This window comes from Syngnathus acus, chromosome 3 (assembly GCF_901709675.1).
Source record: "Syngnathus acus chromosome 3, fSynAcu1.2, whole genome shotgun sequence".
In the NCBI taxonomy this organism is placed as follows: Eukaryota; Metazoa; Chordata; class Actinopteri; order Syngnathiformes; family Syngnathidae; genus Syngnathus; species Syngnathus acus.
Window position 1 is genome coordinate 15533282 of NC_051089.1, and position 27079 is coordinate 15560360.

Sequence of the window (27079 nt, forward strand, 5' to 3'; positions counted from 1 at the left end):
TCACACCCAATCTGCATCCACCGAGGAAGAGTGCTTGCTTTTAAAAATATTGGCGCTTGTCTCATCAACGCCAGCTCTTTTTCAAGCTCCATGTACTACTTCATTGTGAGATGCAAGTGTTGTGGGGATCTTCTGAAAATATAGCAAACGTGACGAAATTAAAGTGTCCTCTTATAAACAATAGGTAAGTCTTTGTCGCGGACAGCCATTGAAAATTTGACGTTAGCTTCTTCGCTAACCGTTTCCGTATCAAAGATTGTCTCAACAATGATCATTCCAAATTAAAATCTTTGATTGCCGACAATGCCCATGTGTACGCTGTTTAAATGTGCTAGTTTGCATTTACAGAGCGTGGTTGAAACATACCGTAAACTCTACTGTTTTGATGGTCAAGTCTAACGCCAAGGGAAATCCGTACTGATTATTTATACGTTGCATTCATTATACTGTAGTTCTTCCACATATAATAATCACGATTAACTTCGCCGGACAGATTATTTCTTGAACAGCTTTGATAAATATAGTGCAGATCTCTCAAACGGTTGATTCACTGCTCAACCTCTACTAATTAAAATTACCCAAAGCTATGGGCTCCTAAGAACAAACTTTTGGTCTTTCAGAGTCGACCTTTTTGAAAGTTAAGATGAGTATTATAAAAAAATAAATGGAAAAGGTGGGAAAATGTGTATGCTTACTATACAAATACTAACTTTTGAGAAGAATTCTAATATTTAAACCTTGAATTACATCTGCTGATACTCAAAATATTATGCCCATCTCCAGCCTTACCACCCAATTAATTCAGTAAAACGGTAACGCTCTGTCCACTCCTCCACTCTGTACACTTGTAAAAAGTCACTATCATGAAATCAAGATGTATTGTAAAATTTTACCAATGTTGTTTCTTGTTGTTTTTCCAGTATCGCTTTGAGGAAACACAATGGAAAGTAATGTATGCAGCCACGTGAAGGTGGTCGTTCGGGTGAGGCCAACCAACAGTAACGAAAAGAGCGACAATTATCACAATGTGGTGCAGGTTGTTGACAAACACATGTTAATATTTGATCCAAAAGAAGAGGACTTCTCCTGTTTTGGTTCCCGAAGAGTTAGAAATAGAAACATCAACAAGAGGCCCAAGAAAGACCTTAAATTTGTTTTTGACCAAGTCTTTGGAGAGAATTCAACTCAAGACGAAATATTTGAGAATGCCATGAAAGGAGTGTTGGATAGCATTATGAATGGTTTTAACTGCACAGGTAATAATAGCACACAAGATACACAATTAACTTTTTCCTAAATTTGAAGTCTCAGAATTAAAAATTGTCACCTTTGTTTGTCCGCACACTCAAGTATCAACAATTATGTGACATGCTTTTTGATTATCGTAGAGAGATAGTTTAACGTTCTTTATCAAGCTCATGAATTTGTTTACAAATTAGCTCAGAAAAAAAATTTAACAACCGACATGTGACCCTTTCAAAGTTTGATTGTTGAGGATGCAACTTTTGTAACTTCCTTGATGGATGATGCACATTGCTCATTTCTGAAGGAATGGTATTGATCCAATTTTGATCAAAATCGTTGTGAACTTGTAGTTCAGCAAGTTAAGCTGTCCATTTTAAAAGCAACGCAGGACAGAAGTCTATCACAATCACAAATCCTACCGAGTTGCGGTTATGCTGTGTCCTTAGTAAAGCTTATTATACAATTATACTACATATACTATATTTTTCTCTTCATGTTTTAGTTTTTGCCTATGGCGCAACTGGAGCAGGCAAAACGCATACCATGTTAGGAACACCAGATGAACCGGGAGTCATGTACCGCACCATGGAAGACCTTTTTAAACGCATGGACGATGCCAAGGAAGAGAAAGAGTTTTCTGTTACGGTCTCCTATCTTGAGGTATTTTTCTTCTCTCTCATTCTTTGTTCTTTAATCCTGTCTCTGAAAACTCTGAGTAAGTAAATTGTAGAATTAACTGAGAGAACGTTGGAAAACATTTTGTTTGGGGTTTAAATTATTTGAAGTAGCCACTGAAATAATATTTTAGTTTAAATTAATATTGACTTTGTTTAATAGCGTAAGTCCATTTAAAATAATTGAAGGGACAAGCGGTATAGTGGATGGATGGATGGATGGATGGATGGATGGATGGATGGATGGATGGATGGATGGATGGATGGATGGATGGATGGATGGATGGATGGATGGATGGATGGATGGATGGATGGATGGATGGATGGATGGATGGATGGATGGATGGATGGATGGATGGATGGAAATTAAAATCAAGTGAGGTGCAATCACAGCGCAGCTTTAAGTTTCATTCTGAGCTGCTTCCAATTCTCCTGTTGGATTGCACCTAAATGAAAATAAGATTTCATTCCGACTTAAATTCATTACTATAGGTTATGGTACGATCTTATGGTAGTTCTTATCAGTGGTTCTTAACCTGGATTCAATCGAACCCTAGGCGTTCGGTGAGTCGGTCTCGATTGATCATGGCTTTTTATAGTGGTTGTGCACGCGCGTAACTCCAGGTTAACATAGTCGGGGTTGATTGAACTAAGTCAGATCAGCTTTTCTGGAACCGAATATTCAGTCTCCCATCTCAGAGTAAGTCAACTCAGAGTTCAGGGATAGACTCAGTATATGTTGAACCTGCTTTCTGGAATACCCCCCAGGTCTACCGAGTTAGTAGGTTGTGGTCAGTTATTTACATGTTTTTTGTGTGTTTTGTTTTAGATGGCAGAATGTGCTGTAGTTAATAATCTATGCATATGTGTATATCGCATATTTCCTAACAAGCAGCCAAATACAAGAGAAAGATTATGTCTTGAAGACTAGAAATTCAGAAACACTACTGTTTTGCTCAAACCACGTGCTTTGTCCGATGATGTCTTGCTCAAACCACACGCTTTGTCAGATGATGTCTTGCACTATAGTTTTGCTCAAACCACGCGCTTTGTCAGACGATTTCTTGAAATGATTTGATTGGTTTTCTCCACAAATGTTGTTTTAACCACAGGTTTACAATGAACAAATCAGGGATTTACTGGCTAATGCAGGTCCTCTTGCAGTAAGAGAGGACCGTGGTAAAGGAGTTGTGGTTCAGGGCCTGACGCTGCACAAGGTAAGGAGCCACATTGTTCTTTGAAGACTATTCAGCATTCTGTAGAATGGTGTCAGTGGAAGCTATATGGAAATGATGATCAATTTGGACCTAGAAATTGGCAATAAAGGTTTTATATGCAGTCCTCGGTACACTTGATAACTGATGTCTTCTTTGCATAGCCAAAATCTGCCGAGAGCATTCTCCAGGCTTTGGATTTTGGCAATCGAAACAGGACGCAACACCCTACTGATATGAATGCTACTTCCTCCAGATCCCATGCCGTATTCCAGGTATTTAAACTGTCCAAAAGAACAGCTTTTACTATCCACTATAACCTAAGGGTGTATTCAGACCAGAAAAGTCCTTTAGTCCGCTTGTTTGGTCCGGACCAAAAGCGGCTTTTTCGTTTGGTGTGGTTCCTATTCAGACTATACATTTTACAAGTGAAAGTTAAAAAGTTAAAAGTTAAAGTCCCAATGATCGTCACACACACATCTGGGTGTGGTGAAATTTGTCCTCTGCATTTAACCCATCCCCGTGTGATTTTGATCCATCCCCTGGGGGAGAGGGGAGCAGTGAGCAGCAGCGGTGCCGCGCTCGGGAATCAGTTGGTGATCTAACCCCCCAATTCCAACCCTTAATGCTGAGTGCCAAGCAGGGAGGCAATGGGTCCCATTTTTATAGTCTTTGGTATGACCCGGCCGGGGTTTGAACCCACAACCTTCCAGTCTCAGGGCGGACACTCTACCACTAGGCCACTGAGCTGGTTAGAATACACATCCACTCTTGTGACAATCTGTGATCCCATTGGACAACTATGAACGGGGCAGCACACAGAGCACAGACCCGGAAATGGAGGAAAACATGCGAGCCCTACTTGCTGCATTCCTGTTCTGCATATTTGTGATGTTGGTTCTTATCCACACTGTTTGTATTCACACCTGAAGCGAACCGCACTAGAGTTTGTTTGGAAGCGAACCGAGAACACTTTAAAAAGTTGGTCTCGGTCCGTTTCTTTGATCCGCACCCGGATTTGTTTGCGTGTATTCACACCTGCACAAAAGGTCCGGATCGGTGTTACAATTGAACCCTGGTCCGTTTAAAATGGACCAAACAATCAAGTCTGAATACACCCTAAGTCTAATTGTCACATTTGTGAGTCCGATACGTTTTTCAACTCTTACCATGCAATGAATGTGTTACTTTTTTTCCAGATATATTTGCGACAGCAGGACAAGGCTGCGAGCCTTAATCCTAATGTATGTGTTGCCAAAATGAGCCTAATTGACCTGGCAGGCTCCGAAAGAGCCAGTGCTGCCAATACCAAAGGGCAGCGCTTGCGTGAAGGTGCGAACATCAACCGCTCACTCCTCGCCCTGGGAAATGTTATAAATGCTCTCGCTAATCCCAAGGTGAGTTAATATAATTTGGAATGAACCTATACTTGTTGCCAATATTGGCGAACAAGAACTGCACAGTATTTCATATTTCATAACTTAAAGCCAGTCAGTGGGAAGTAGGATTTCTTGCACAGAAGGGGTTATTTGTTTTGTCACTTTAAAATTAAATTTCACTTGCTCAGATCCCTTAAGAACTCATTAGGTATGTGTTTATCATACGTCTATGGTTTACCAAACAAATAAGTCAGACATATAGGCTCTTCATTGAAATCTTTGATGAATGTAGATGAGGCAAAGGCGCTTTGAAAAAAGCTGTGACTACTCAGTGTTGCCTTGGTAGCATTTTTGTACCTCTGTGCTTAGCAACTTTGGTTGTTAAATTTCACTCGAGGTGGGCAGGTATTCGAGACGCCCAAATACAGTATTTGTGTACAAAGTGCTAAATGTGTCATATACCGTATTTTCCGCACTATAAGGCGCACCTAAAAACTTCCAATTTTCTCAAAAGCCGACAGTGCGCCTTATAATCAGGTGCGCCTTATATATGGACCAATATTGAGCCACTACAGCAGGCGTGTCCAGAGTCCGGCCCGCGGGCCAAATGTATATATCTTATATATGGACAAAGTTTTAAAATGGGCCATTCATTGAAGGTGCGCCTTATAATCCGGTGCGCCTTATATATGGACAAAGTTTTAAAAATGGGCCATTCATTGAAGGTGCGCCTTATAATCCGGTGCGCCTTATAGTGCGGAAAATACGGTACTTCCTTGTAAAGATGAGTCTTTCAAAGTCACCTGGTGTTGCTGTTGAAATATGAGACTTTGGTCATGCAAAAAATGTCACAATAAAATATGAGAGTTGTTTCTCTCTACTTACTCCTAAGTGAGTGGGTATTAGGCATGTTGCTTATAATTGTGTACATCTCTGCTGTCAAGTGCTTGTATGGATGAGGTCTTTTAGAGTACCGTATTTTCCGCCCTAAAAGGCGCACCTAAAAACCTAAAATTTTCTCAAAAGCCGACAGTGCGCCTTATAGGCCAGTGCGCCTTATATATGGATCAACTGATGAATTTGTTGATCCATACTGGTTGTACACAGTGCTCTGCCAAAATGTTTCAGTACGTTTTAGTACGACTAGTAAATTACAAGGTCGCATCGCTTCCCAGCATTACGGCAACTGTAGTCAGGGGGCGTCACCGAATAGCTGTTGTACCCGCGAGGCTATTTCATGTCAAAATAGGCTGCTCTGTTAATGTTTCGAGTAAATCTACGGATCGATATGGAAGGGAAACATGGGTAAGTAGTACCAATGCGTTAGATCGAACTTTAGTCAGTTCCGATCATTTTATAGGAGATCGTTTGAGAAACGCGATTGTTTACACTTTGCTGAGGCTCATGGGAGATTGCGAGCTGAGGCTCGTGAGACTTTGCGGATGGCTAATGCTATTGCGATAGCTGCTATACGTACCAGGCTATTTCATGTCAAAATAGGCTGCTCTGTTAATGTTTCGAGTAAATCTACGGATCGATATGGAAGGGAAACATAGGTAAGTAGTACCAATGCGTTAGATCGAACTTTAGTCAGTTCTGATCATTTTATAGGAGATCGTTTGAGAAACGCGATTGTTTACAGAGGGCTCGTTGGTTATTGGCTAGTGGATGCATACCACAACCCTAGTCAACCTCAGTTTGATGCAGTATAGCTTCTATTTTATGCGCCTTATAATCCGGTGCGCCTTATATATGGACAAAGTTTTAAAATGGGCCGTTCATTGAAGGTGCGCCTTATAACCCGGTGCGCCTTTTAGGGCGGAAAATACGGTAGTTATTATCTATATGCATCGCTTCCTGGCATTCTATTTTTGGAAAAGATGAGGGGGGGCTGGGTAAAGTCCTCATTCTCATCATTTTTTTCATTTTCATCATGTTTTCACCCGCGCATGTTGCTTTGTTATCTGTCCGTCTGTCAAAGGATTACACAAAAACTACTTGACCCCAAAAAAAATTGTATTTTGTGAAAAGCTGCTTTGACCCGACAATGAACCCATTACATGTCTGTGTACATATGTGGGCAAAGGGCAGATCACAGCAAGGCAAAGTGTTCTTCTCATGTACAGTGGGCACTCACTATTCGCGGGGGATAGGGGCTGGGCCAGCCCGTGAATTGCCAAAGTCCGTGTATTATTAATGTCTATAAATTAAATTTTTTGGATGCCACTTTTATCATGGAATTTCGCAAAAAATGTGGGTTTATTTTAAAAAAAAAAACGGTTTGACACAAATAGGTGAATTCACTGGTGCCGACCAGTTGGCAGATGGGGGGGACCACAATACATTTATTTGTACTTTTTTAAATTTAAGTTCCACATTCCAAGAGCATGCATGCTGGGTTAATTGACACTATATTGCCCTCGGGTGTGAGTGTTTCTTGTGTTCTGCATTTGTCTAAACAATAGTCCGGGGTGCCCCTATCTCTCACCCAAAGTCATTTGAGAGAGGCTCTAGCTTACCCACAATCCAAACGAGGACACAGGCAAGAGAAAACCAAAAGATGGATGGATTCTTAAGGAGTTTGTTCTTGTGAAGTTTTATACTACTACTATGTATCAAGATAATGCCTCCTTTGCAGCTTTACAATGTCCTCATCAGTCATACATTCACCTGCCAAATATTAGGCACAGCTGCTAAATCTACAAGATCTAATACAGGGGATGTTTTCAGAATTCTGCCTATAAAAATCACACTGCTCAGTGGTCTTTGGATCCAGGTGTAGCACCTTCTGCATTTCCAGGTGCAATGCTTGATACACTTACTTCCCTTCGTTATTTTGAATTTTCCTTCTAATGTGACATGCAAAATGAATGTGAGATCACGAGTTACCTAAGCTGACCAATATTGTAAATGGCTGTACTTGCTTAGTAGATTTCTTTTAGCAAGAAAACGTTTTGGTCAGTGTTATGTATTCAAAGGTCTTTTGTGAAGTTTTCTAGATGGAAAAAAAAAAAACTTTTTTTTTTTCTTACTTTTCATTTGTTTGGCCTTCATCATATTTCCTTTATTACTGCATGTCGTCCTCTCAAATGCCGTATTTGGAGTGGAATGATTGTCATCTTATAGTCACTTTTCATACAAACGATACTACATACCTTTCATCCAAATATCCTTGATAATAACTTTTGAACTCATTCATTTCCATTTGTTTTAGAGCAAGAAGGCTCATATACCATACAGGGACAGCAAACTTACTCGGATACTCAAGGACTCTTTGGGAGGCAACTGCAGTACTGTCATGATAGCCAACATCAGCCCTTCATCCAAGTCATATGATGACACACAAAACACTCTGAAATATGCTAACAGGGCCAAGGAAATCAAATCTTCGGTATGTATTCAACTATTGTGTCATAAAATTGCACACTATATACAGTGTATATATTTTCCGTATATCTTATTGTATTTTGTTTGTCTAATCAGCTGAAAAGTAATGTTATAAGCCTGGACAGTCACATTGGTCAGTATGCAGTCATTTGTGAAAAGCAACGACTGGAGGTAAACAATACACTGGCGATGCCTCTTTTCTTTTTTATTAATAATAAACAATATCATCAGTTCTCATCACTGTAAGTCAAATGTTCTCATTCAAGATTGTACAGTTGAAGCAAAAATTGAAAGAGTATGAAGGCAAAGATCTGATGGATAAAATATCTACGGAGAAGCAAGCAGACATCAAAAGGTAAGCACGGCTCATCTGTTCTGTTGTCAAAGTGATCGGCTGTATAGAATAGGACATATGGGAATTTGGGGTTAACAATTGGAAAGTGTTAGACTGGCCAACTCTACAACAAGAAGGTTTTGTTGCCAATGGGTCACAGGCTTCCTGGTTGTTTTGCAAGCATAGCATTTGCAATTGAAATAAAAGTTTTTTAAGAACGTTAAACAATTTCAAGTGTGTGTGTGTGTTCCCATACTTTTGGAGGGAAGTGTATTTACACATGGAGCTAAATGATCACATATGAAACGACTGATTGAGCAGTGTTTCGTTGCATTTATATGGGTTGCATCTATCAGAGGATCTGCAATTGTACAGTATTTACTGTAAATGTCATCATTAGAGCCTACACTGGCATCTGTCAAGGTGTTTGGGCTGGGGACGGAGGACACAGAAAAGCTGAATGAGTCTCCCTCCCACACATTTCATTCACTGGCATCAGAATTCACAACTCGCACAGTGAGAGGCTCTGAATAGGCCATGCACGCTTCTCACGCTATTAAAAATTCAGCAGTCTAGCAAGTCCAGGTCTCCTACGTCACTAGAGTTTTATTCAAGAGTGCAGTCACATTTCAGCGACAGCTCTCCAATTTTATTTACTTGCATGTATCGCTTATTCTCCACCTCCAGTTGATGTGCTTTAATAAAAAATTTAAAAAAAGCTACAGCCTCTCGTGCTATCGTATAAGATCGGCTTTCTTGTAAGCGTTTTTGTTAAATATGCTTTTACAGAATTAAATGTTTCACCCTTATTGTTCTTTTTTTATATTTTGCAAACGTGGCGGCTCTTTGAAGGTTTAGTCAGTCACTTTAATCTCTCTTTAGGGTGTCAGAATCTCTGCAGCAAGTCTTCTCCAACCGTGGCCAAATCAGGAGAGAACAGCTGGATCTGGAGAGACAACTGAAGGAGAATGAGCTGCGCCAGCGCTACAGCGAAGAGGACAACCTGCAGATCCAATACATCTCTGCCAACGATAAGACTGAGAAGGTAGCAGATGCTTATACTGGTTTCTAGATTCTGTCGTCCCTGCAGGAAAACAGCTGCTGAATCATCATTTTACATTTACTCCATAGTAGTCTGAGCCAGTAATTTACACCACAACAGGACTTAGTGAGTCCTGCTCCCCAGTTGCTCGCTTTCCTAATTTTAGTCCCACCTCTAAAATGCTGTATTGCAGAACACCACTAATTCTGCAAACTGGAAAAAAAATCTGAATTTTGTTCTTTTCGCTCCAAAAATGGCCCTCAAAGTTCCTGAATTTGTATTGCTATCTAGCTACCATTATTGTTTACACGCACATGACGCGAAAATGTAAAATACTCAATGGGTGAAAGCAAGATGTTATGAGCTTTTGTTGTTCTCATTGGTCTCTCGCCCATTGTCCTTTTCCAACAGGCTACTTGTAAACATGAGCGGAGGTTGGGGATCCTGCGCTCTGAGCAGGAGCGCATTTGTAAAAAACTGAAAGAGGCCGAAATTAATTTTCAGAAAAATGATGGCTGGCTTCACCGTGTCGAGAATGAAGTGAAATCGTTCAAGTCAAATAATCAGATTTCTGAGGTGAGTGACAACTTAGTTCTCTGGGTAACCCTGGTTCTTCTCTCAGAGAACAGTTCCTTATATGTGATTTTGCTTTGTTCAAAATATAATATTACGGATTTTTGCACAAATTCGAGTGACCAATTTTGCTGGCCTGATCAAGACGAGTGATGTACAAATGCCTTATTACATTATTATGTCCGTAACTTAATCGAGTGCACTAGATTTCTTGTGAGAGGAGCACACAAGAGCATGTTATAAAAAGGATACTCATCAATATAGGAAGGATCCCTAAAACTCAACGCTTGTTGTTTTTTGTTTATTTTAGAAGGTAGGCTGTGTCTCTACTGGTGTCGTGACTGTCTTTGTTTTCGTCCCATCTGTTCTCCCAGTAATTAGAACCGTGCTCATTTTATTTCTCCAGCTCACTCGTGGATCACTGAAGAGAATAAATCAATACACTTTACTCGTCCCTCACACAGCAGCCAGTTACCTAAAACCATGTCCATGTTTTTTTTCTTCATTATCCTTTCTTCCAAGAACTGACCCAGAACTATGACGAACTCACCAGTTAAATGTTCTCGCTGCTGTTGTTTCATAGTTTTCTTGCGTCAGAGCGACCCCCCTGTCTCCTATCCACTGCTCACAGCCTTTCAAATAAAACATAGACAAATGCATGACTATAGCATCTCGGGCTAGCTTTGGACAATTTGGCATGTCTTGAGTTTAGCTTTTAGATTATCTGGAGTGTATTTTTTTTTTTTTTTAACATCGTCTTGCTCTCTTTTGAAGATATTAGAAAAAGACGTACGTTGCCACCGACTGGAGCTACAGGTGAATGATCTTAAACAACACATCAAACAGATGGTCAAAATTGCTGCACTTCAGGATCAAGAGAACAAACGCATGCAAAAGTATGTCGCTATGATTTGTAAGCAGTCCATTGCTATTTGCTGTGTAACACAAATCTAATTGTAATCTTCTGTATTGATTCTAGAATGGTGAATCTGTTATTGCCCGCTTATGGTCAATTCTACTCTGCCATGTATGACTCTGGGCTTGTTACAGCCCAAGATGAGTTGAAAAACCAAGAACTTGTGCAAATTCTGCTAAGAGAGAGAAGTGTGGCTTGGGCGGACCAGGTAGGAGCCAACCAAGATGTACAATGTGGAAAAAGCTCACAGGAGAGCAAGGATTTTGGTGGTGAAATTGCACCTTTCCTGGCCTTCTCAAAACTGCTTTACTTTCAGAGCAGCCCATGTAGTAAGTCTCCATGCTCTTTATTTTTCTTTTATCATTAATGTCACTTTTTACGTAGACTGTATCATGGGTGTCTACTTTAATTCTCCTACTCATCATCAAATGTAAGACGATATGTGTGACTGATATTGAAAGAGCACGAAACCTGCTTTTCTGCATGGCTAAAATTATGCTATGCCTCCATATAGATTATGTGACAGTCAGATATGAACCCATGAATTGCATTTGACCCTATTGAATCATCCCGAGTAATGGGTTTTGAGAGCCAGCAATGTTGGTGGCAGATATTGGAATGCTCTGCAAAAACATGGTTCACATTAATGAGAGCAGTGTCGTGGACTTTTTTCTTATTTGAAAGATTTATTTATAATTACTAAGATAAAAGCTTAAGGTATTGGCTAGAATGTCACAACCAAAAGGCTCAACCGTGTTGGTGCAACGACCGGAGTGTATTGGGCAATTATCCAAAGAAGCCAAACGCACCAGTCTTTAGACCTTGTAGCACATTTTAAAATGTGGTTTGGAATGTATTGACAAGCAGTATTTGTTTTTAAACACAGGTGCAGAGGGGCGGGCAAAGTCACTGATCAAAAATGCTCCATTGTCCAAAGGTAAGATTTGTTTTTCTGTTGACTTTTTTATTTGTGTTAATCACCATACCCTGAGCAGAAATAACTTTTTTTTTTTTTTTTTTTTACCGACAGTCTGTAATAAAACAGTGTCAAGTGTTTCGGTTTGATCATACCGTAATTTTCGGACTATAAGTCGCACCGGAGTATAAGTCGCACCAGCCATAAAATGCCCAAAAAAGTGAAAAAAACCATATATATGTATATAAATTGCTCCTGAGTATAAGTCGCCCCCCCACCCAAACTATGGAAAAGAAACGCGACTTATAGTCCGAAAATTACGGTGTTTTGTTGAGGTCGAAGATGTTCCAACATTAACTTGCTGTTTGCAAGTATGTCTATAAGTACGACATTAGCTTTTATTGCAACTCCCCCGTCTAATAAACTAGACTAATTCCAAATGTTCCTGACAAAATAGTCCAAATGCCCCGAATAGGGATGCATCACTTGATATGTCCCAAACGAAATAAAATAAATACCTTATTCATTAATTAAATATATTGGTCATTATCATATTTTGCCTCTTCTGAATCTCCAAACCACTAAGCAATTTCACTCTCTTTTAACCCTCACCGGACACGTGCCGGAATTGAACCCTGCACCTCTGAACTGTGAGGCGGATATGCTGACGAGTGCTCCCCGTGCCAGTCATTAAATTAATACATCATTTATTTAATTTTGTATTTATGTATTAGGGATTCCTCCATATTAGTACTATTGCGGTAGTGATAGTTTGTCGATACAATCGTAGTCTTGTTTAGCCATCATACTAAACAGTGACTTTTAGTTTGACATGTTGCTTAGCATGGCTGCTACAGCACTCGCCACTGGCTGCATTACCCATGTGACCACGTCACAAAATGATTGGAGGCTGACTGGCCCCCGTGACCAAATTAATGCATAAACAATGTGGACCGAATGTTGGTTGTGCCAGCTATTACAGTGGTACAGAAGGGGTGTACGTTATTCACCTGATTTAGAAAGAAATAATAAAAAATAGAACTAAGATGAATTGGGCAGCCTAGGGTCCCTCCTGGAAGGAAGTGCTGTTAACAGGCAGTGTCCAATTCTTTTACGCTAAAAATAAAATAAAAAAATAAAAATTTCTCAAATTAGTACACAGTCTCTCAAAGAACATTTTTTATTGTGAGCAGTGCGTAATTATTGCTGCATACATTGTGCAGTAGTGTTTTAGAAGTAGTATTCAAATGTAAACAGTGAATAGAATTGGACACAAGTGCATTAGGCATATGATTTGAAAATGTCTTGCACAATAAGTCAAAGTCTGCTTTATTGTCAATTTCTTCACATGCCAAGACACACAAAGAGATCGAAATAACGTTCCCACTATCCCACGGTGACAAGACATAGTACACAATATACATACAAGTAAACAACACAAAAAAAAATAAAAACAAGAAGGCACAAACAATGAATAAATAAGAGTAATAAATAAACAAATAACACAATAAATAAGAGGAGCAAAAATGGAGCAAGTGTGCAGACAGTCAGAATATAGCGCAAAAGTACAGGACGCTACGCAGAAGGGGGGAGAGAGTTCAGGATCCTAACAGCCCGGAGAATGAAGCTGTGGGAAAGGAAAAACACATAGAAATAATTCATCCTATCAAGAAGGACATGGAAAAAGAGATCTGTAAGTTTTCCTGCCTGCACGCATTCATGCCATTCAGACTAATATTTTCACGCCCCTTTTACTTATTTACTGTAGTCTGATAAAATATCTGGTTTGAAAGTTTACTGGTAAAACTTGGACAGCCTTTTCCATTAGCCTGCAAACTATTTTTTGCTTATTTTACTCAGCCTTTGTATCTTCGCAGACAATCTCATCTTTTAAACCAGTTAATCTAAACTCCACATTAGACTTTATTAATAGAAGTATGTTGTGTTTTCATCTCCTTGTACGGTCAAAGCAGCATTCATTTTGCTAGCATCCCTGTAGTGTAAGGCATTCAGCGATTTCAAAAGAGCATACTAGTGAATTTCCATGTAATGTAATCAATGTAATATATACAGCCTTTATATAACTGTTAATCACTCCAGTTTCCATTATTGGGAACATGCCGCTACTGTTTCATCTCTCTAATGAAATCATAACTCTTTGCATCCCTCTCAATTATTCATTCACTGACTCACGCTTGAATCTCTCAAACCCATCCGATGTATATCCTAATTCCACTGTCTTATAGTATTCACTCTATGGGTGTAACAATGGAAAATATTCACGCTGTCATCAGCGACACAAAACATGCCTTCTTAACCTGTGGCTTGAGGACTATTTCGAATTTGACAAATTGCTCGGATGTCGCCCTGATGCTGCTTTGCTCGTCTCCTACTCCTCTAGTCCTTGTGATAGACACTGCAGCGTATGAGAAATAGCTCCTCCCTGCAATTTGCAAAGCCAATCAAATGTGGTCAGAGATAGAGAGGGACTGATGGGTTTTAAAGAGGGAATTGACGCTTTGCCTCGGCTGGTTATTAATAGAAACATACACAAAAGTTGTCGCTTTGAAGGTGGTTCGCAGAGGATTAAAACATGTCGACGTTTGATGTCCTTCTGTTGTTTTGTACAGATTCTCTGCAGTATTTACTTGTCTTTGTTTTCTCATTTGTATCTAATATTTGCTTTGTTTTCCTTTCATTTTCCCCCTCTCTAAACATTTACTTTTCGACGTTACTTCACCTCTCATTGTCTGATTCTGCCTTTCCCTTGCACCCGCAAATGTTTTTTTTTTTTTTTCTCAGTGCCTTGCAGTGAACACTCCCAATCCCTCTTGAGCTTCATTCATGAAAATGCAGATCCACAGCAGGGCAGGATAAAACGTCAGCAGACGTAAATTCCCCGGCTCCGCCAACCAGAAAAGGCGCGCTATAAAAAACATGCAGCGGCAACCAGGCGACCCTAATTCAGTGCCGCCTCTACCAGAAATAGCAACTCATGCATGTATTAATCCCCCACAAGCCAAAAATATGTGATTGAAGGAATTCTGCTGCCATTTATTGCAAGGAATAACTCCACTGTCACACCAATGTGATGACAGTGACATGATGATATGTCGCAATTATGTAATCACCACACTGATCAACCTTTCAGATGCTCATATATGTATGATAAATATAACATTAAAATAGAAAACGTGGGGTTTAGGTTATGTGCACGCTCACAGTCTCTTTAGTGTCCTGCTGGTGTTTTTGCTTAAGCCTCAACAACCCTCTGCAGGAAAATGAGTGCATTGGGCTTCATCATGTGATGCAGAGACTGGGCTTTGACCCCATTCTCATCTGCAACTCAATTACGTTTTTATGAGGTTGATTTTTATAGAGGAGCTACTAAGTGATAGTATCATTATTTGTTCAACGATATATTTTGCGAATGAATCATGAAAACAATACCTAAAAATTCACAAACATTTGAAAACCAACTTGAGCTTAATTGGCACAATTCAGCATAGGCAACAAGTAGACATTAAAAAAATAAAAAAAAAGTTTTTTGAGGTTAAGCATGCAGGCTAATTCTGATTGGGAAAATTTATGAAAAATGATTCATTGTTACTATTATCGTCATAATATAATAATTATTATTATTATTATTTGCTTGGATTATTACATAGAGACCTGAGGATGCCCAAGAACAACTCTTGGGAGTAATTAAAATGTTTAGTACGTTAGCAGAGGAGTAACTCGTTTTGGCAAACAAGGGATAGCTGCCTGAGTTGACAACCAACAGTAGTATGATGAAACGTTCCTGACAGGCCCAATCTGTTCCAAGACGTAATTTGGAGTACTCTGTTCCTGAGTGAAGCTGCAACGATCAAGTGTTGATCTCTTAGCGAACAAGCTAACCTCAATTAGCTTTAAAAAATACCTAAAGTTAAATTACTCACGTTGACTGGATTTTTTCTGAGTAATTATAAACCTAGAAATCAAATCTTTGAGTTGCTGTATTTTGATCGGTCATTTTCGATATGACAGTAATGATTTCGAACAGATATAAAAAAACATTGTGTTCATTCCTTCTCAATGTTTTGGTTTGCTTGGGGTTCTAGGCAGCAGAAGTCATCCAAACCTACAGCAAGACATACTTCCCCGACGGCCCGTTAGAAGAAATCTCGCTGTGTTGCTGCCACAACAAAGCCCAAAGACTTTTTCCCACGAGTTTGAGGAGGGTACCTTTCCTCTCCAGTGCACACCAGAGCCTGCTCAAAAAGATGTTAAGTTTAGTTTGTCCACCCGCATGGATCCCAATGTGACCCTTGAAGTTCAACATGAAGACAATGCAACGATCATAATAAGCGATGACGACCCCTCGCAGGAAATGAAGTCACAGGGTTATTCAACTCAAACCCCACTAATCAATCCTGTCAACAAAGCCCAGCTGATTCCTAACAAACGGTGAGAAAGTTTCCCCCACACACATACAATCGTGTACTTAAATTCTGTAAAAGGCACACCAACTGAATGTTCGCGAAGCCATAGAAAACAGTGTTTCCCCCCAAAACCACATTCAAATAAAAAAAGTCTCATTCACAGATTATTAAAACTTTCAAAACCGAAATGATGTAATTATGTTCATATTGAGTTTAACAATACTATCAGGGAGAACAGTGAATCACAAAATATGAGGAACATGTCACCGTTTTATTGTTTTAAATGTACGTTTCTAGATTGCCACTTGAGATCAAAATTTAGACGAAAGAAAATTCCATAGACTGAACATCGTGCTTGGTATTAGTAAGCATACTCGGTTGCTTCCCAAGACATTCTGTCGTGGGTTTTTTCTTGGAAGGGAGAATTCCTATGTAGAAAGATTTGTCGTAGTGTGGAAAAACTAAATATTTTGGCCAGATCCATTTTTAACATGGGCCTAAAAAATTGTAACTCGCAGAGATTACGAATTACCCATCACTCCGTAGGATTGTGCAAGGAACGTTTTAGCCCAAGTGGCATTTCCTACTGAGGCCTCCAATAAAAATGCTTTGAACGGTCGAAATAACTCTGGACTGCTCCTGAATTTGGAGACACAGTGTTAAGGCAAGTGGAGAAGTTCTTTGCTAGTCTTTGTAATAGAACCGCTGTCAACTCTTGCTTGAATAATGAATGCATTAAATTTCATGCAAAAGGCATTAACCTAACAGAAAAAAATTCTATGCAGACATCAGCTCTCCTTACAAGAAAAAAGACGTGCCAACCCAGCTTACATGGGCATGACGTCTGCTGCGCAAGGAAAGCGTAAACATATCAGGTAATTGTTGTTCAATCGCCTTTTATTTTGTTGGCTTGCATATCACAAGTGTTGCACCTTAGCAGCCAGCTTGGAAACAATCCAGACCTTAACAAACTGAACAGATAGAATCAGGATAGGCAATAATTAGTTTTTCTTTCTTCTTTTTTTTTTTAGCCCAAAACCTGATATACAGTAATCCCTCGCTGCATCACAGTTCGATTATCGCGGCTTCAGTCCAAAACAATTCACAAATTCAAAATAAACCTTCTAAATTGGGGAATTATGGCATGTATGTTAAAAATGAGAGGGTGACACTACTTTGCGGATTTCCACATATCGCAGGTCGTCTTGGAACCGCGATAAATGAGGGATTACTGTATACAACATTGTTTCCCATGAAAAATAGTGTTAAGGGTAGAGGGCAATCTGTAACCCGAAAATAAAAACAGAAAACCACAATATCCTTTCTTTTTCTTTTCCTTTTTTGAGCCCCATATTTCCCTCAAAGTTAAAAAGCTCACCACGGTTGTCAAAAATTGTTTTCATGGCGCAATTACCGACAGTGATACGTAAGTTGCTGTCTTTTTCTTAGACAATTTTTTTCCATCTTTGGTTCTCTCTTAGGGAGAATGATGAAAACCTGTCCGCACCAAAGCGTGTGAAGAAAGCCCTCTCCACCAGACCAAAGAGGGCACCACCCCCTAATTTTTCTGGTAAGTACGTATCAGTTGTAGAACGGCACACGTTCAATACAGAATGTATATTTGTAGTTTTGGTGCAAAGCTCAGTCACTGATTCTGAAATACCGTCTTTGCGTTATCATCAGGTTCGGTTGAGGACAAACCTCAGAGAGCTGTCAGGAGCATTTCTGAAGGAAATCCGAACTTCTTAATACCGTCCAAACGTTCTGAAGGAAATCTGAACGCCTTTATACCGTCTAAACCTAAGTCACACCTGTTCAGTCAAGTGACCAAATGGATCTAATTCCCTTTTCTGTGTTTTGATTTCTTTGTGAAACAATTTTAACTAGCATTTTAGGCTCTATGAGCTTTTGTTTTAATACTTGACTTTAAATAACCACTGAACACACACTCAAGATAATCTGATTGTTAAGCCGTGTTCATTGGATGAGAGGTAACAATGGTACAACATAATCCATTTTCTACTGATGTGAATTGCACCTAAACTTATTATTAAAGTATTCATTGACTGACAGCCTCCCAAACACTCCTGGTGTCCTCTTATGACATATTATTTGTGTTAAAGATTTTAAACCCACTTGAGATAAGTCAGATGGACTTCTGGGGACCTTGAAATTGTTCTTTCCAAAATGTTTATTACTAAACTGCTGCATCTCTGTCCAAGCCTACTGCTTGCTCACCTTTTTAACAAAGATGTTTTGCCAATGTGCCAAAATGCATCTAAGGAAGACATTTGGGTGTCATTGTAAATAGTTGTACATTTTACTTTCATGAAACAGTCAGCACTAAGGTGTTACTGTTAAAATTACTTCATCATTGTTTGCCAAATGGCAGAAGTTGAATTCGTTCAAAATAAAATTTAAGCTTTTAAGTAAAGTATGTACCACAAGTGTGTTTTTTAATCATTATCAGGGATTTCTGAGTGTCTGGTAATTTAAAACATGGATATTTATAGTCAAGAACAAAAAGTACTGTGAGAATGATGGTATGTGTTGTTTACCATTTCAGTGTAAAGCTGGAATGTCACGATCAAACATAGGTCATCGTAATTCATTTATCGGATCTGAATATATTTTGCATAACGGATATTCACTTTTTTTCTAATTACTGCTTATTAATTAATCATTGTTTTTTCTTTGGCATTGTTAAATAATTAAAACAAAAAAAGGAACAATTCAGCAATATCACACAAATGGTAATGTCAATTACAGGTTAGTTGTAGTACTAATTAGTTTTTTAAAAAATGATGATGATTCAGTTACTGATTTGGTCCTTAACATGTCATGAAATTAGGGAAACTAATGTTAATCATTCCTCTTTCATAATGCGCTTCAGAAAGCTTTTATCTTATTTACTGCAATAAGATAAAGAAAACATTGCATCACTTCAAACGGGTCAAAATTGTCCAGTAACACAGTGTACAAGGGTTGTCATTATTTTTTATACTTAATCAAATACCATTAAATATTTGCATGTTTTATGTTCCTATACACTACCTAATAGAATGAAGTGAAATTAATTTTGAGTCCTGTGTTTTTTTAACGTAAGGGGATAGTGGCGAATCTAGGATTTTCTTTCCTTCGGCCAACGATGTACGTATCAGCTGAAACGCAAAACTCTGCAAATTCCAAAACTCAATTATTTGGTCTTGCTCCCAGAGGGTACAGGTATATTTCGGGGTGGAGGCAATGCCCCCGTGGCCCTCCCTCTACCTTTGCCACCTCATGTGGTAAGAAAACAAATGCTTAGCACAAAGTCCGCCTGCCAACAAAATGAACGTGATTTGAGTGCATCACTCATGTTACTCCTATATTTTGAAATTTGAAAACGTGTCTCTTTGATCTGTGATGAGTGTCAGACCAAACCACTCTGTCTGGACAGAAGTGAACTTGTCACTTTCAATTCAGTCGTGCAACTTTCAACAGCAGCACATTCAGTGTGATCTTTATTTTTAGCACAGTGGCACAATGCATACAGTATGTCAGCACTGTAGTGCGCAAGCGCTGACACTCATTCACAAGAAGCTCTTCATTGCATGCACGTGTGTGTGCGGGTACGCAGTGAAGCAGGTCTTGGCTAAAGTTTATTAACTTTCTCTTGGCCAATGAGGTGCCTTGTGCGTTTTTCCTGCTGACCAATAAAATAGATTGAGGGGTTGGAAGTGGGTGTTGCTTAGCAACTGCAGGTAGAATCTCAGATCATGTTGGACCCATTGTTTTATCTCTCTTCCCTGGGAGACATTACATGATATGTGTTGTGATTCGTGAAGGGTGGCCGGGGGGGACACATCTGTCAAATGCGTCACAAAGTTTTACACTTTTTATTTTTTTATTTTATTTTTTTTGCATCGTGAGACGGAATCAATGACTTTAACTGTATGTTGCATTACTGCATATAGTATTTGTCTCCTCTCCCTAAACAACTACTTGCACCTTGTACAAGTGAAAAGTTTACTTAATACAAATTTGGACCTAAATAATGATCATAAAAAATTCTTTACTCTCTCAGTCGCCGTTAATTTAAATCTAATCATTCATTGTGCTACACTCGAAGCACAGTATAGTTGCTCAAACGTGTAATAAAGTACAAAGTAAGTAAGTTATAGAAAATAAAGATTTAATTATTCATTTCAGATCTGGTGAGTCTATTGTTTCTTCATCTTTATGTCAAATATAAAGTGCCTTTTCTCATTCTGCCTCATGATGCTGGATGCAAATATTTAAATGGGAGGTTATGGAAATTCCTAGGATGCACACTAGATTTGTCATGTAAAGCAGGGCCAAGAGGAGTGTTGTTGACTGCCACTGTCCACGACAGCAAGCTTTTCAAAGTAAAGATATAAAAATCAAAACTTGAATGATCTGTATGTCCTATTAGATTGGAACTGGAAAAATACTTCAACTAATGTTAGTATTCTAATATACCGCTGGGATAATAAGGTAAGTCACATGACCTCATATTGTTTCTGAAATATGTTTTTTTTTTCTGATTTATCACATTATTAGTGATAGTTTTCATTGGTATGTGTCTGGTAGTTAATTATTTCCACATATTTTTGTGGAGGTTCGTGCACGGACAAGACAATACAGTACATAACACTTTAATGAAAATCTGTATAAAAACAACTTTGTTTTGCTTTTTGGAAATATACTACATAGACTGTGACTTTGGTGCTGATCCACATTAAAATACTGTTCTGGCATGTGTTCTGGGGTGTGTGAGACCATGTTTTTTTCCATACCAATACGAATACTCAATTCTTAATTTGTCACCAATACCAAGAACCAATCCCTCTAGTACTTTTGATTCATAATTTTTTTTAAAGACCTACAAATCTTAGCACAGCATTTTTTTATAACTGCATAAAATTAATGTCAGTTTTCTATTATCTTTTTGCCCAATCAAAGTATGTGATTGTACAACTTCTTTTTAAGAAATAAAGTGAAGTCCAAAGAATAAAATTGAATTCAAAAGTAGTTCAAGTAACATTTACGAACCTACCATATGATTTGTCATCGTTTAATTAAGCTGCAATGTCACAATCCAAACACATTTTACTATTACTATTAATACAGAAGATGCATTAATAAATATTTGGTGTTGGAACGTGCAATGTTTTACCCGCATGAGGGTGGGGGCCAGTGGCAGGGGTCGGCAGTCACAGGACAACACGTTTGCCATGAATCATTATTTCAGCTACTGAGATATCAAACCAGTCTCTCAGTCAAATCTCAACATGTCTTACATGAAGGCATCTTATCATCATCTTTTTGTTTTGAAATGAGCAATAAGCCTATTTTGACAAAGTAAGAAGTTGAAAGTTGTTTTCAAATTTATGGAGTAAAAACCAGAACTCCTCAAGTCAAGTACAGATACCTAAAAAAAATCTACTTGAAAACAATAATAAATTTGTAAGGGCTTGTAATGATATGCAGATTTGTTAGCCAGTATGCTGGTAGCCAGCTGTCTATTTCGTCTTCTATGGTAATAAAAGAGGCAAAGCCAACTCCTTTGGAGTAATCTATCATTTATATGCTCACTTACCAAGTTTTGTTAGATTGTCTGTCTTGTAAGATATGTTGTAATGTGAGATGTACTTTGACCTCTGATATCAAAGGCGTATTTCTCCAATCTTGTGCATCTTCACTAATTCTGTATTTGCTATTTGGGGGAGAGAGAAAAAAAAAACGTCAATATGACTCATACAAGAATCCCTACATCACTCGGTCGTGATGCTGTCTGCGAGACTTTAATTTTGTTCCTGGCATCTTTTCTCAATAGATGTTAATGTTTTAAGGTGGTATTCTTCATGTTGATGCTTTTGCGTGGCAAACATATGACACTATTTATCAATAATATGTGGCCTGTTGGTAGGACCTTGTGACATAGTTGAAGCAGAGGGGCTTTGTGGGGGTGGGTTTGCTTAACAGTTTCCTTTAGCAGGTATAGTCTCCTGTTGTGAAACAATGTGACAGAAAATCAGTAGCAGTGAGATGGCTCAGCAGTGTATCTTGCCCCTTTCCGTTTTCCTCAGACAGCATATCCAAAGCCCACCTCTGATGTACTCTATATTAGCCTGTGGATGACTCATCCTCAGGAGAATGAGCTGTACGGTGCAGGTAGTAGCGCTATTGCAAATAAACATTCCACAAATTGCAGAGTCAACCGAAGTACTTGGATGACTTCAAATGTGAAACCCACACATTGCAAATGCCAACTGACACACCATTGCTGCTTTACTCAGACGACAACAAGGGGGGGAAAAAATCCCCGTGTTCCTGCGTCCCTGCTGTGTTGCACACGTAATGACAATATCAGTGACACGTACAACGGTGAGGCATCAGTTAAACCTCCAGAATTGTATTTTCTTTATTGAAACTGCAAATTTGGCGTCATTGCGGCAATTGCCATGGAGACAGGGTGAGTCCCAAACCTAGCGCTATGAGACATCACTGTTGTGCATCGGTGTGTGCTCATTATTACTCTTTCCTGCAACTTCCAATAAGCACTGCACACTCAGGGGTGAGGGGTGAGTCCATCTGTTCCGTGGTCAGAAGATGCACGCATTCAAATACTTTCTCAGCGCCATTGTACACCTGTTCTGCTTAAATCGCCCTGACAAATTTGAACCCTGCATGAGATATGTTTTCTATTTTGCGACTACTAGGAAAACTAGGAGGCCGCCAATGAAGGCCTTTCGATCTCAGAGATGTTGAAATACTTTGGTGGAAAAAGGAAAAAAGAAAGTACCGTATTTTCCGGACTATAAGGCGCACCTAAAAACCTAAAATTTTCTCAAAAGCCAACAGTGTGCCTTATAGTCCGCTGCGCCTTATATATGGACCAAATTCCTAAATTTAAACTTGCCCGAAGTATTGTGTCATGAAATCAATCATAAGTGGCCTGCTGAAGACTATGAATCATGAATCAAAAAGACTATGGATCATTATTTTGTGATTATAAAGTAATTTGTTGCGTCTGAAGTTGAAATGAAAAAGATAAAATGGAGGATGATTTGGATTAAAAATCTGACATGATGCATTAATGGTGCGCCTTATAGTCCGGTGCGCCTTATATAAGGACAAAGTTTTAAAATGGGACATTCATTGAAGGTGCGCCTTATAGTCTGGTGCGCCTTATAGTCTGGAAAATACGGTAGGCGGAGCGTAGAGAGACCGCGCTGAAACAGCTCACCGTTTTGTTTTTTCCAGACATACGTACATGAAATGATAACTGTCTAGCAAATGTATGTAGACTAATGACGACTTGACTAAAACTTTACTGTAATGTGTTGAGAAAATGACTCCACAGCGCCACAGTTGTTCCAAGTAAAATAACTGCTTTAGCCCCCCCACCCCCCAAAAAGAATTGCAAAATGTGTGTTGTAGCCTCTTTACTATGATCCCCATGTACTAGAAACTGAGATTTATAAGCAGCGTTTCCTACCTTCCATTTTTCTTTAAAAAAAAAAAAAAAAATGTCTGCCCAATCCATAAATGTTAAAAGAGAAAATAATTTTGTGTGGGTGCAATTGAGTGAATTCATCTTTTCTTCTCCAAGTCATATTCTGGCCACCCTGACCGAGAGTGATCCGCCACTCAACTCAGGATTTACTGGAGGGAGATTCACCACACACAAAAAAAGAATGCAACCCTCTGTCTTGACCTACGTATTCTTTTTGTGGAGGCGGCAATGTAAAAACGCTTAGCAACCACGCTGCCCTTAACAATACTAAACAGAAATCCGTCAGGTATGACGCAACAGATGAGTTCCTGGCAGAAAACCCCAGCGCATTTGTCCAGATATTTATGGTGATTTAAACAAACAAATGAATAATCATGCGTCAATCAAAATTTGGGAATCTTCGTGTAAAACTAGTTATTGACGTTTTGGGCTATATTATCAGAATATGCTACAGGTGGATTGGGGATGATAGACATTTTTATTGGAGCATGGCTGGGTTTGCAAGCACTACGTCAGAGGTCTTCAATCCTGGTTCTCGAGGTCCAGTGTCCTGCATGCAAGGAAAAACTAGATCCATTTATTTTACTCGTCACAAGGGGTCTTCTGAGCCGTGCTTTGTCCGGTCCCTCGCTTAGGACCCAGGTCACAACCAATCATGGCTCAGCTTCAGAAAACTGGTGAGCCATGATTGGTGTTGACCTGAGACCTGGCAACTGTGATGTAATTTTCAGTCGACAGCAAGTGTAAACATGGCCGCCCCCTGACATGGATAAAACCAAGTGAATTTTGCTGTTTAACTCAAATTCCACGAAAGCAATATTAATCAGAATGCCAGTGGGAAGTAGGAGGAAACCAGAGTGCCTGGAGACAATCCACGCAGGCACGGGGAGAACATGCAAACTCCACACAGGGAGGGCCGGAGGTGGAATCGAGCTCGCACCCTCCAAACTGTGAGGCGGACAGGCTAACAAGTGCACTGACATGCACCACTGTGCCACCCTTAACCACTAATCCATTATTGCTACGTATATTGGTGTTCATAATCATATACATAATTATCATCATTGTTTTGTTTATTTTATTATTGTTTTCATGTTTGAAAGAAAGGCTCAAGTTGTCTCTGACCATAACTCTAAATAGCAACATTAATACTGGTACTAGCACTGATACACTCATGCAGTTCACCAATCATTTGAACCACTAGAGGTTGATTTGGGGTTGTCGCGGCAACAACAACATGCTATTTCCCTAATCACAACCTGCTGCATTCAGCTCAAATTATAGTGTAGCATTATTGTCAAGAAGTTAATAATAGACATCTGAATGGCGTTAGTTCGTAGAAACAGATCTACAATCTTTTACTATCAGTGTAAAATGTTCAGGAAGCTCAAAAGCTCTAAAAATTTGGCAGTTGATGCAAACCCCACGGCAGGAAAATCTGCTCACAACCAAAGCTTTGATCAGTTTTGTTGTGAGATTGTGCCAATATGGCACAATCAAGAGCACAAATAAGACCAATTAATTAATCACAGACATTCATACAAAGGGTACGTGCAAAAAAAAGTTCTATTCGACCTAAATACAAGCCCAAATTAAAAAGAAAAAAAACACTTTAAGCAGCTTTCAATTCACATATCTACCCTATACAGATTTTATTAAATTAGCTGTTTCTGGGAGAAAAAAAAACATTATTTTTCATTGATTTTTGTCATAGTTGTCCCGGTTGAATGTCAGAAACTCGGGCTTCATATTGTTCCGGTCGTGTTATTTAATAGGCTTGGTAATGTGGTCCTAGCCACTACCTACTACTTCCACTCTGTCCTTGTTTGGACCACGCCCGGTTTTGGAAACATGTGGCCACAGACAAACAAAAGCCTGCCAAATGCTCAAAACTGCCTCTGTGGTACTTCCTGCTCTTGAAGGTCTCTGTGGGACATACTCTGGCATGATGCCTCTCTCTCTCTCACACGCGCGCAATAGTGCGTGTGTGCGTGTGTGCGTGTGTGTGTGTGTGTGTGAGAAAATAAAATATATTTCAGATAGTTACACAGGTAAATAATACCAAATTGTTATGTTTTGAATCAAGTCCTATATTTTAATCCAATTTCAGACTGCAAGGACAGGCAACAAATGCAATTTTTCAAAATAGTTGAATCTTTTATTTATCAAATATGATAACTATGACATCAGCTCAATGAGCAGACCACTATGCCTAGAAAAATTGATTTTTACGTTGAATTTTGTCATGTATTTATATTTTAATTTCTTAGGGACACTGGCCAAAATTGGTGGTTGAACGGATGGATGGAATCTTCTATTTATTAAATATAATAACTATGACATCAGCTCAATGAGCAGAACACTATGCCTAGAAAAATGAATTTTTACATTGAATTTTGTCGTGTATGAATACTTTAATTTCCTAGAGAATCTGGCCAAAATTGGTGGGTGCGTGGTTAGACGGATGAATGGATGGACGGACGACCAGGTGGATGAATGGATAAAGGGATCATTTTCAACTTTTCACTGATCTATGCACATTTACACGAGTGTCCTCTCAGCCCATAGCACATAGAAATTTGTCAGACTCGGCAGATAGGCATGATGACTTCAGTTTAGGAGTGATGAGGTTCACTTCTTCAGTCAGTCAGCATAGAGCTAAGATTTATGGTATTGTAAGTGTTTGTGTTCTTGTATGTGTGGTTGTGGTAGCTCAGCTAGGACCGGCATTAAGTATAAATATACTTTACTAGTTCATGTTCTTCATTTTCTTTCAGCAAGGGCACCATGTGTTGTTCATGAAGCCTCTTGTGTGCACAGAAAATGCAACAGGTTCTTCTTCAGGAAACACTGCTTGCTCACCCTCAGGAAACTAAAGAAAAAAAAACTGTTATGAAACTGCAACCAATCCTAAAAATATTGTATCTGTTTATGAGGCATATAAATAATTGATGACCTGTGTAGTAATGCAGAAATTGAAGCTGTTGGGTGGATCGTGGTGTGCCAGGTGCCTTGTATGACCTGTGTTTCTGTCTTCTGGTGATTTAGACTTAGACTTAGACAAACTTTATTGTCATTTTGTAAACACTGGGTGCACACAAAACGAAATTACGTTGCATACGGCTTCCAACAATGTAGTGATATTGCGGCTGAATAAAAAGTGACATTTATTTCACCCACATGTAAAAGATGCAGGTGACACTTGTTGGAAGTGTGAAAAACACGCTTAACCGCTCACAGCCTGAGGTGACAGTTCAGGGCCCTTAGCTTAAAAAAACGACCATACGAACTTGAGACTCATTTGGGGGGATAAGGCCTGGGGGCAGTATTATCTGCTTGCATCAAGGTTACTTTAAGAAAAGAAAGAATTGTGGAGTGTGATAGGGGGCTGCAACAGGAGTCGTTTAACAGTGTGTAAAAAGGCCTGAAAGGTTTTTGATCCTCCGTCCTGAT

The 27079-nt window shown here is 39.1% G+C and overlaps 1 protein-coding gene across 1 annotated transcript; it reads left to right on the forward strand.

Annotated features, from left to right (window-relative positions):
* kif18a (kinesin family member 18A) lies at positions 1-18538 on the forward strand. The gene is made up of 18 exons (XM_037247504.1): positions 1-184; positions 921-1256; positions 1748-1905; positions 3032-3136; positions 3298-3408; positions 4333-4530; positions 7727-7903; positions 7996-8070; positions 8166-8254; positions 9116-9278; positions 9687-9851; positions 10623-10744; positions 10828-11093; positions 11651-11701; positions 15784-16129; positions 16890-16979; positions 17586-17674; positions 17788-18538. The coding sequence occupies exons 2-18, from the start codon at positions 941-943 to the stop codon at positions 17943-17945; spliced, it is 2679 nt and encodes an 892-aa protein (XP_037103399.1). The 5' UTR covers positions 1-184; positions 921-940; the 3' UTR covers positions 17946-18538.
* The last annotated feature ends 8541 nt before the right edge of the window (positions 18539-27079 follow it).